At 57.0% G+C, this 11640-nt stretch overlaps 1 protein-coding gene across 1 annotated transcript in view; it reads right to left on the reverse strand.

Moving 5' to 3' along the window:
* Nucleotides 1-638: 638 nt before the first annotated feature.
* ccnq (cyclin Q) overlaps nucleotides 639-11640 on the reverse strand; it is a 13339-nt gene continuing 2337 nt past the window's right edge. Inside the window, exons 2-5 of the mRNA XM_078537986.1 lie at nucleotides 7921-8104; nucleotides 6814-6946; nucleotides 3134-3361; nucleotides 639-1108 (exon numbers count right to left, since the gene is read on the reverse strand). Of these exons, the coding sequence (XP_078394112.1) occupies nucleotides 1022-1108; nucleotides 3134-3361; nucleotides 6814-6946; nucleotides 7921-8104 (632 nt within the window). The 3' untranslated portion in view covers nucleotides 639-1021. The remainder of the gene's footprint in view (nucleotides 1109-3133; nucleotides 3362-6813; nucleotides 6947-7920; nucleotides 8105-11640) is intronic.

Here is an 11640-nt window from a genome sequence, read left to right on the forward strand (position 1 = left end):
CACTGACTGGTGTCTCTCAGTCCCTCTCTCTCTCTCAGGGAGATATCTGTACACTGACTGGTGTCTCTCAGTCCCCTCTCTCTCTCAGGGAGATATCTGTACACTGACTGGTGTCTCTCAGTCCCCTCTCTCTCAGGGAGATATCTGTACACTGACTGGTGTCTCTCAGTCCCCTCTCTCTCTCTCAGGGAGATATCTGTACACTGACTGGTGTCTCTCAGTCCCCTCTCTCTCTCTCTCAGGGAGATATCTCTACCTGGACTGGTGACATCAGAAGGATGTGATATCTTGCACGGGTTGCGTTGGGAGGGGACAGGGAATGGACACGTCACACGTCCGGGAGTTTGGGGTCCAGCGGCAGAGGTTTGGGGTGGCACGGGGGGGGAGTTAGCGGAGAGAGGCTGAATAAGTTCCCTCAGGCCGCGCGATGCTGATGGATGCAATGGGGCGTTGGTTTCTCACTGCCCCTCTCTCGAACGAACGTCACCCACGGTGGGGGTGGGGGTGGGTGGGTGGGGGGGAGAAGCGGGATGGGGGTGGGAGGAGAGCGGAGGGACTTCCCGCAATATATTTTAACAAGAATTTAACCTGCGCGTTTGGCCGGACAGTCACGAACGAGTACCGCTCCGCAAACCTTAGACGACGCAAGTCTGTAACCTTTTATTGGGACTTGAACAAGAGTTCAGACAAACACACTCTTTGTCTGCACCAAAGTACTTAAGGTCTGTCCAAACTGGTGTTTATGACGTGGGCTTGCGCTGTTGCCCTTACAAAAAAAAAAACGAGGCAGTTCTGTTTCCCACTCCCGCTTTGCGGTAAGGATTGTTGTGAGAGTCCTGGCTGGAAGAACCGAAAGGTGGGGTTGCAATTCGCGGGAAGGTTTGAAACGGCGGGAGGAGGCCCTTCGAGCTCTGCACCCCCCCCCATTCGACGAGATCGTGGCTGATCCGACTGTGGCCTCAGCCCCACTTTCCGCCCCCATAACCCCACCCCGCCCCACCCCAACCGCTCCGGGCCGGCCTCATGGTTTGGCGTCCATCTCGTAGATCTGGACCAGCTCCGTGACGATGGCGTCGATGGTGTTCTTTGTCATTCCCTCGCTGAAGACCTGGAGCGGACAAAGCCAAGGCCGGGTTTAGCCAACGCCTCGATTAAATCTCTCCGCACCCCCCCCACCACCACCCCACCACCACCGCTCCCCTCAACCTTCCCCGCTCCGAGGAGAACGATCCCGCCTTCCCCCCAGCCCTCTCTCTCTCCGCGTGTCCCCAGCATCCCTACAGGGAATCTCACCCACCCCCTACCCTCCCCCCTCTAACCTCCCCGGGGAGGGTGGAGCTGAGAGGGTCGATAGAGAGAGAGACCCCGTTTCCCGCTGGTCGAGGGGGTGGGGGGTGAGTCTGGGACGAGGGGGCAGAGTCTGGAAAGGAGAGGCAGACCCTTCAGGAGTGAAATGAGGAAAGGCTCCTACACACAAAGGGTGGTCGGAGTTTGGAACTCTCTTCCCCCAAACGGCCATCGATGCCGGGTCCGTTAGTTTTAAACCTGGGAGGCTGAGAGATTTTTGTTAACCAAAGGGTATTGAGGGATGCGGGGCAAAGGCGGGTAGATGGAGATAGATCACAGGTCAGAACATGATCTCATTGGATGGCAGGACAGGCCTGAGGGGCTGAATGGCCTCCTCCTGTTCCTGTGCAACAGGCTTGAAAGGGACTGAATGGCCTCCTCCTGTTCCTGTGGAACCCACCCCAGAGGGGCTGAATGGCCTCCTCCTGTTCCTGTGTAACAGGCTCGAGAAGGGGCTGAATGGCCTCCTCCTGTTCCTGTGTAATAGGCTCGAGAAGGGACTGAATGGCCTCCTCCTGTTCCTGTGTAGCCCACCCAAGAGGGGCTGAATGGCCTCCTCCTGTTCCTGTGTAACAGGCTCGAGAAGGGGCTGAATGGCCTCCTCCTGTTCCTGTGTAACAGGCTCGAGAAGGGGCTGAATGGCCTCCTCCTGTTCCTGTGCAACAGGCTTGAAAGGGACTGAATGGCCTCCTCCTGTTCCTGTGGAACCCACCCCAGAGGGGCTGAATGGGCCTCCTCCTGTTCCTGTGTAGCCCACCCAAGAGGGGCTGAATGGCCTCCTCCTGTTCCTGTGCAACAGGCTTGAAAGGGACTGAATGGCCTCCTCCTGTTCCTGTGGAACCCACCCCAGAGGGGCTGAATGGGCCTCCTCCTGTTCCTGTGTAGCCCACCCAAGAGGGGCTGAATGGCCTCCTCCTGTTCCTGTGTAACAGGCTCGAGAAGGGGCTGAATGGCCTCCTCCTGTTCCTGTGTAATAGGCTCGAGAAGGGACTGAATGGCCTCCTCCTGTTCCTGTGTAGCCCACCCAAGAGGGGCTGAATGGCCTCCTCCTGTTCCTGTGTAACAGGCTCGAGAAGGGGCTGAATGGCCTCCTCCTGTTCCTGTGTAGCCCACCCAAGAGGGGCTGAATGGGCCTCCTCCTGTTCCAGCGTAATAGGCTCGAGAAGGGACTGAATGGCCTCCTCCTGTTCCTGTGTAGCCCACCCAAGAGGGGCTGAATGGCCTCCTCCTGTTCCTGTGTAACAGGCTCGAGAAGGGGCTGAATGGCCTCCTCCTGTTCCTGTGGAACCCAACCAAGAGCGGCTGAATGGCCTCCTCCTGTTCCTGTGTGGCCCATCCCAGAGGGGCTGAATGGGCCTCCTCCAGTACCAGTGCAACAGGCTCGAGGGGGGATGGCCTCCTCCTGTTCCTGTGTAACAGACTTGAAAGGGGCTGAATGGCCTCCTTTTATTGCCACGTTCCATTCAGCCCAGCCCTCTGCTGGCCAGTGGAGGCGTCACCCAATTAATCCCACTCCCCGCTGTCCGTCAAACTTTTCCTGTGCTCCTACTTTTCCGGCTGCTTCGATCTCTCCTGGTCCCTCACGTAGAATTAAACAGGGGGGGGATGGTGGGGGCACCACATAGCCCGCTGCTCTATCCCACGCTGCTCCGGTTCCTTCTCCATACCTGGCCGAAACAACCTCACTACGTTGTGATCGCTATTCCAGAGATGCTCCCCACTATATTATGTCATTGCCCAGGACTCCAGGCTCCACGGGTTTTTGAGTTCGAACTGGCCGACTCACCTGCCACCACGCCCTCTCCGCCGTGGCATCGCCGGGCACCTCCACGCCGTAGCACTGCAGCGCGAAGTAGAGGACGGCGATGGCGATGTGCTGGGGCTGGTGCCGCAGGCAGAGCGTGCCGTGGTAGCTGTCGCGGAGCACGGCCCAGGCGGTGACCGCCACCGGTGTCCGTTTCCACATGTGCCGGTTCACCCAGTTCCTCAGCGAGATGAGGTAGTGCAGCAGGTACTGGGGGGTCGGAGGGGGGAGAGAGAGAGAGAGAGAGAGCAGACCAATCAGAGAGCGGGACAACATGGGAGGCCATTCGGCCCACCCTGCCGGGGGTGGGGGGAGGGGTGGGGGGTGCAATCCAGTTCGTCCCACTCCTCCCCCCACCACCAACTCCCGGCCAACATTCCCCCCCCTTCGATCATTCACCCAATTGCCCTCTTTTCTTTTGGAAAGCCTCGACCGACCCCGCCCTTCCCCCCCAACTCTCCGGCAGCGCATTCCGGACCCTAACCGCTCGCCGCGCGAGGAAGTTTCTCCCCGCCTCCCCAAATCCGTGTCCCGATCGAACCCTTCGGGGCTGGCTGTTTCTCGTGGGGGGTGGGGGGTGGGGGTGGGACTGTGGGGGGGAGGGGGGGGTGGGGGGGGGGGGGAAAGGGACCCGCTCCCTGCACTCCCAACCCGGCCAGTTCCCCATCCCCACCCACCCACCCTCACCCCCTCACCATTCTCATGGAGCTTGCGCAAAGTAGGAGGGGCATAAGCCTGGATTCGCAGAGCTTTGGAAACGGGCTTTCGGATGCGCAGAATTGCTGAAAAGCAACAGCGGCATTTTTTTATTTTTCTTTTGTCGGAGCTTTTCGTCCCCTTCGCGAGAAAATACCGAACGCGAAGGGAACAACAATTTACACTTGACGAGAAGAGAGGCTTTTATTTTATAATTCGCCTGTGGGATATTTACGACCCATTCCGGTTCAGAGGGCAGTTAAGTGTCGATGCTGCGTGGGTCTGGCGGCACATGAAGTCCAGGACAGGTAAGGACGGAAGGTTTCCTTCCCTAAAGGGCGTTAGAGAACCAGATGGGTTGTTATGACAATCATCAGACTTTTAATTCCCTTTGGGATTCGAACCTATGTTCCCCAGGAGCATTAGCCGGGATCTCTGGAGTACTAGTCCACTAGCAATGCCACCATCTCCCCCTGCTGATCGGTTGGCAAGCGGAGGCCGATTGGTGGAGGCGTTGCCATAGAGAATGCACCACTGCAGATGACGCAAGTTAACTTCAATTAATAGATCTGGGATCATAAAACCAGTTTCAGTCACTGTGAAACCATCATCGATTATCTTAAAAAAAACCCCATCTGGTTCACTAATGCCCCTTTAGGGAAGGAAATCTCCCGTCCTTACCCGGTCTGGCCTACATGTGACTCCAGGCCCCACAGGAATGCGTCGGCCCTTAAATGCGCCTCTGAACAAGGGCAATTAGGGAGGGGCAACAAATGCTGGGCCCAGCCAGAGAGGCAAATAAATAAAAGTAAGATTTGTGCCAGGCAATGAACATCTCCAACAAGAGAGAATCTAACCATCGCCCCCTTGACGTACGATGGCATTACCATCACTGAATCCCCCACTATCAACATCCTGGGGGGTTACCATTGACCAGAAACTGAACTGGACCCAGCCAGATAAATACTGTGGCTACAAGAGCAGGTCAGAGGCTGGGAATCCTGCGGAGAGTCACTCACCTCCTGACTCCCCCCAAAGCCTGTCCACCATCTACAAGGCACAAGTCAGGAGTGTGATGGGATACTCCCCACTTGCCTGGGTGAGTGCAGCTCCCACAACACTCGAGAAGCTCGACACCGTCCAGGACAAAGCAGCCCCCGCTTGATGGGCACCCCATCCACACACATTCACTCCCTCCACCCCCGACGCACAGGGGCAGCAGCGTGTGTACCATCTACAAGATGCACTGCAGCAACTCGCCAAGGCTCCTTCGACAGCGCCGCCCAAACCCACCACCTCTACCACCTAGAAGGACAAGGGCAGCAGACACACGGGGAACACCACCACCTGCAAGTTCCCCTCCGAGCCCCTCACCATCCCGACTTGGAAATATATCGGCCGTTCCTTCACTGTCGCTGGGTCAAAATCCTGGAACTCCCTCCCTAACAGCGCCGTGGGTGTACCTACACCACACGGACAAAATCCTGGAACTCCCTCCCTAACAGCGCGGTGGGTGTACCTACACCACACGGGACAAAATCCTGGAACTCCCTCCCTAACAGCACGGTGGGTGTACCTACACCACACGGGACAAAATCCTGGAACTCCCTCCCTAACAGCACGGTGGGTGTACCTACACCACACGGACAAAATCCTGGAACTCCCTCCCTAACAGCGCGGTGGGTGTACCTACACCACACGGGACAAAATCCTGGAACTCCCTCCCTAACAGCACGGTGGGTGTACCTACACCACACGGGGACTGCAGCGGCTCAAGAAGGCGGCTCACCCACCACCTTCTCAAGGGGCAATTAGCAAAAATACCGACAAATGATCCCACCCCGAACCCCTCAGTCAATGATGGTCTGCACGTCAGATCAATAGTGACCAGTCAGGTTACCCGCTCCAATTCACACTGCCCTACAACACCCCAGGTCACCCGAAACGTACGAATTAGGAGCAGGTGGGGGCCACTCGGCCCCTCGAGCCTGCTACTCCCCCCATTCAATGACATCATGTCTGGTCTGATTGTAACCTCGACCCCACATTCCCGCCTCCCCCGATGACCTTTCACCCCACCCCCTTGTTAATCAAGAATCCATCCAACTCGGCCTTAAAAATACTCAAAGGCTCTGCTCCCACCGCCTTTGGAGGGAGAGAGTTCCACAGACTCTCGACCCTCGGAGAGAAAACATTTCTCCTCGTCTCCGTCTTCAATGGGCGACCCCCTTATGTTTAAACAGTGACCCCCTCGTTCTAGAGTCTCCCACAAGAGGAAACGTCCTCTCCACGTCCCACCCTGTCCAAGACCCCCTCAGGATCTTGGAGGTCTCAATCAAGTTGCCTCTCACTCTTCTAAACTCCAGCGGATACAAGCCTAGCCTGTCCAACCTTCCCTCATAAGACAACCCGCCCATTCCTGGTATTAGTCCGGTAAACCTTCTCTGAACGGCTTCCAACGCATTGACATCCTTCCTTAAATAAGGAGACCAATAGTGGACACTGTACTCCAGATGTGGTCTCACCAGCACCCTGTACAACTGAAGTATAACCTCCCTACTTTTATATTCAACTCCCCTCCCAATAAACGATAACTTTCTACTAGCTTTCCTCATGACTTGCTGTGCCTGCATACGAGCCTTTTGTGATTCATGCACTAGGACACCCAGATCCCTCTGCATCTCAGAGCTCTCATCAGACAAGGAGTGTGCATCCTGATAAACGTGGGATCCCCCCCCCCACCCCCCCACCTCCCCACCTCCCCACCTCCACCGATCAGTTTAATTGGGTTGGAAACGCTCCCTGATATTGGTCCGGAAAACCTTCTCTGAACGGCTTCCAACTCATTGACAGTTTTACAGACCCCGGGCCACAAACTCGCCCGAGAGGGTCTCGGAGGCGAAATGGAGCTTGAGGGTTGAGGGGAGGGAGGGAGCGGGTTTTTCCCCCCCTCCGGCGCCACTCACCTTGTGGGGATGCTCGAAAGACACGTGGAAGTCGAGCACCCTCAGCATCAGCAGCTCGCACTGTACCACGCTGTCGCGGAGTTCCCAAAAGCGGGTGTCCAGCTCCAGGGGCTCAGTCTGCGGGTTCAGGTACCTGCAGGAGGAGGAGGAGGTGGACATGAGGACGCCGAATGGGAACGCTCGCCCCCGCCCCCCACTGGGTGACACACCGAGAGAGAGTCCCACAGCATACGTTAACTCACAGAGAGCCAGCGTTCAGCAGTTATAACATCACCGTACCTGTCCTGGGAGTGTTTGATGGGGACGGTGTAGAGGGAGCTTTACTCTGTATCTAACCCCGTGCTGTACCTGTCCTGGGAGTGTTTGATGGGGACGGTGTAGAGGGAGCTTTACTCTGTATCTAACCCCGTGCTGTACCTGCCCTGGGAGTGTTGGATGGGGACGGTGTAGAGGGAGCTTTACTCTGTATCTAACCCCGTGCTGTACCTGCCCTGGGAGTGTTGGATGGGGACGGTGTAGAGGGAGCTTTACTCTGTATCTAACCCCGTGCTGTACCTGCCCTGGGAGTGTTGGATGGGGACGGTGTAGAGGGAGCTTTACTCTGTATCTAACCCCGTGCTGTACCTGCCCTGGGAGTGTTGGATGGGGACGGTGTAGAGGGAGCTTTACTCTGTATCTAACCCCGTGCTGTACCTGCCCTGGGAGTGTTTGATGGGGACGGTGTAGAGGGAGCTTTACTCTGTATCTAACCCCGTGCTGTACCTGTCCTGGGAGTGTTTGATGGGGACAGTGTAGAGGGAGCTTTACTCTGTATCTAACCCCGTGCTGTACCTGTCCTGGGAGTGTTTGATGGGGACGGTGTAGAGGGAGCTTTACTCTGTATCTAACCCCGTGCTGTACCTGTCCTGGGAGTGTTCGATGGGGACGGTGTAGAGGGAGCTTTACTCTGTATCTAACCCCGTGCTGTACCTGTCCTGGGAGTGTTTGATGGGGACGGTGTAGAGGGAGCTTTACTCTGTATCTAACCCTGTGCTGTACCTGTCCTGGGAGTGTTTGATGGGGACGGTGTAGAGGGAGCTTTACTCTGTATCTAACCCCGTGCTGTACCTGTGACACACGTTGATGATGTCTCGGGCTCTCAGGTGTTGCTCCTCCACTTTCCCTGCCAGGTAAATCGCCGCCATGGCAACCAGGTACGGGTCGTAATTCTCAATGGCTGTTTCTTCGAAAAACTTGTGGTAAATGGTACAGGCCGAAGCCATCGGCACCGAGTGCATCCCCAGCTTCACTCCTGCTGGCAGAGTAGGGACATTGGGTCAAAACACACCCAACCTCCTGAGTGTCAGGACATTTAAAACACAGGAACAGGAGGAGGCCATTCAGCCCCTCTCGAGCCTGTTACACAGGAACAGGAGGAGGCGATTCAGCCCCTCTCGAGCCTGTTACACAGGAACAGGAGGAGGCCATTCAGCCCCTCTCGAGCCTGTTACACAGGAACAGGAGGAGGCCATTCAGCCCCTCTTGAGCCTGTTACACAGGAACAGGAGGAGGCCATTCAGCCCCCTCCTCGAGCCTGTTACACAGGAACAGGAGGAGGCCATTCAGCCCCTCTCGAGCCTGTTACACAGGAACAGGAGGAGGCCATTCAGCCCCTCTCGAGCCTGTTACACAGGAACAGGAGGAGGCCATTCAGCCCCTCTCGAGCCTGTTACACAGGAACAGGAGGAGGTCATTCAGCCCCTCTCGAGCCTGTTACACAGGAACAGGAGGAGGCCATTCAGTCCCCTTAAGGGAGGAGCACAAAGATCACCAGAAAGTTGCAGCAATAGTTAGGGAGGGGTGTAGGGGCTGGAGGAGGTTACAGAGATAGGGAGGGTTGTAGGGGCTGGAGGAGGTTACAGAGATAGGGAGGGGTGTAGGGGCTGGAGGTGGTTACAGAGATAGGGAGGGTTGTAGGGGCTGGAGGAGGTTACAGAGATAGGGAGGGGTGTAGGGGCTGGAGGAGGTTACAGTGATAGGGAGGGTTGCAGGGGCTGGAGGAAGTTACAGAGATAGGGAGGGTTGTAGGGGCTGGAGGAGGTTACAGAGATAGGGAGGGTTGTAGGGGCTGGAGGTGGTTACAGAGATAGGGAGGGGTGTAGGGGCTGGAGGTGGTTACAGAGATAGGGAGGGGTGTAGGGGCTGGAGGTGGTTACAGAGATAGGGAGGGGTGTAGGGGCTGGAGGAGGTTACAGAGATAGGGAGGGGTGTAGGGGCTGGAGGAGGTTACAGTGATAGGGAGGGCTGTAGGGGACTGGAGGAGGTTACAGAGATAGGGAGGGGTGTAGGGGACTGGAGGAGGTTACAGAGATAGGGAGGGTTGTAGGGGCTGGAGGTGGTTACAGAGATAGGGAGGGTTGTAGGGGCTGGAGGAGGTTACAGAGATAGGGAGGGGTGTAGGGGCTGGAGGAGGATACAGTGATAGGGAGGGTTGCAGGGGCTCGAGGAAGTTACAGAGATAGGGAGGGTTGTAGGGGCTGGAGGAGGTTACAGAGATAGGGAGGGTTGTAGGGGCTGGAGGTGGTTACAGAGATAGGGAGGGGTGTAGGGGCTGGAGGTGGTTACAGAGATAGGGAGGGGTGTAGGGGCTGGAGGTGGTTACAGAGATAGGGAGGGGTGTAGGGGCTGGAGGAGGTTACAGAGATAGGGAGGGGTGTAGGGGCTGGAGGAGGTTACAGAGATAGGGAGGGGTGTAGGGGCTGGAGGAGGTTACAGAGATAGGGAGGGGTGTAGGGGCTGGAGGAGGTTACAGAGATAGGGAGGGTTTTAGCGGCTGGAGGAGGTTACAGAGATAGGGAGGGTTGTAGGGGCTGGAGGAAGTTACAGAGATAGGGAGGGTTGTAGGGGCTGGAGGAGGTTACAGAGATAGGTAGGGGTGTAGGGGCTGGAGGTGGTTACAGAGATAGGGAGGGGTGTAGGGGCTGGAGGTGGTTACAGAGATAGGGAGGGGTGTAGGGGCTGGAGGAGGTTACAGAGATAGGGAGGGGTGTAGGGGCTGGAGGAGGTTACAGAGATAGGGAGGGGTGTAGGGGCTGGAGGAGGTTACAGAGATAGGGAGGGGTGTAGGGGCTGGAGGAGGTTACAGAGATAGGGAGGGGTGTAGGGGACTGGAGGAGGTTACAGAGATAGGGAGGGTTGCAGGGGCTGGAGGAGGTTACAGAGATAGGGAGGGTTGTAGGGGCTGGAGGAGGTTACAGTGATAGGGAGGGTTGCAGGGGCTGGAGGAATTTACAGAGATAGGGAGGGTTGTAGGGGCTGGAGGAGGTTACAGAGATAGGGAGGGGTGTAGGGGCTGGAGGTGGTTACAGAGATAGGGAGGGGTGTAGGGGCTGGAGGTGGTTACAGAGATAGGGAGGGGTGTAGGGGCTGGAGGAGGTTACAGAGATAGGGAGGGGTGTAGGGGATGGAGGAGGTTACAGAGATAGGGAGGGGTGTAGGGGCTGGAGGAGGTTACAGAGATAGGGAGGGGTGTAGGGGCTGGAGGAGGTTACAGAGATAGGGAGGGTTTTAGCGGCTGGAGGAGGTTACAGAGATAGGGAGGGGTTTACGGGCTGGAGGAGGTTACAGAGATAGGGAGGGTTGCAGGGGCTGGAGGAGGTTACAGTGATAGGGAGGGTTGCAGGGACTGGAGGAAGTTACAGAGATAGGGAGGGTTGTAGGGGCTGGAGGAGGTTACAGAGATAGGGAGGGGTGTAGGGGCTGGAGGTGGTTACAGAGATAGGGAGGGGTGTAGGGGCTGGAGGTGGTTACAGAGATAGGGAGGGGTGTAGGGGCTGGAGGAGGTTACAGAGATAGGGAGGGGTGTAGGGGCTGGAGGAGGTTACAGAGATAGGGAGGGGTGTAGGGGCTGGAGGAGGTTACAGAGATAGGGAGGGGTGTAGGGGCTGGAGGAGGTTACAGAGATAGGGAGGGGTGTAGGGGACTGGAGGAGGTTACAGAGATAGGGAGGGTTGTAGGGGCTGGAGGAGGTTACAGAGATAGGGAGGGGTGTAGGGGCTGGAGGAGGTTACAGAGATAGGAAGAGTTGTAGGGGCTGGAGGTGGTTACAGAGATAGGGAGGGGTGTAGGGGCTGGAGGAGGTTACAGAGATAGGGAGGGGTGTAGGGGCTGGAGGAGGTTACAGAGATAGGGAGGGGTGTAGGGGCTGGAGGAGGTTACAGAGATAGGGAGGGGTGTACGGGCTGGAGGAGGTTACAGAGATAGGGAGGGTTTTAGCAGCTGGAGGAGGTTACAGAGATAGGGAGGGGTTTACGGGCTGGAGGAGGTTACAGAGATAGGGAGGGTTGCAGGGGCTGGAGGAGGTTACAGTGATAGGGAGGGTTGCAGGGGCTGGAGGAAGTTACAGAGATAGGGAGGGTTGTAGGGGCTGGAGGAGGTTACAGAGATAGGGAGGGGTGTAGGGGCTGGAGGTGGTTACAGAGATAGGGAGGGGTGTAGGGGCTGGAGGTGGTTACAGAGATAGGGAGGGGTGTAGGGGCTGGAGGAGGTTACAGAGATAGGGAGGGGTGTAGGGGCTGGAGGAGGTTACAGAGATAGGGAGGGGTGTAGGGGCTGGAGGAGGTTACAGAGATAGGGAGGGGTGTAGGGGCTGGAGGAGGTTACAGAGATAGGGAGGGGTGTAGGGGACTGGAGGAGGTTACAGAGATAGGGAGGGTTGCAGGGCTGGAGGAGGTTACAGAGGTAGGGAGGGTTGTAGGGGCTGGAGGAGGTTACAGTGATAGGGAGGGTTGCAGGGGCTGGAGGAAGTTACAGAGATAGGGAGGGTTGTAGGGGCTGGAGGAGGTTACA

This window comes from Cetorhinus maximus, unplaced genomic scaffold, assembly GCF_964194155.1.
Source record: "Cetorhinus maximus unplaced genomic scaffold, sCetMax3.hap1.1 HAP1_SCAFFOLD_3527, whole genome shotgun sequence".
In the NCBI taxonomy this organism is placed as follows: domain Eukaryota; kingdom Metazoa; phylum Chordata; class Chondrichthyes; order Lamniformes; family Cetorhinidae; genus Cetorhinus; species Cetorhinus maximus.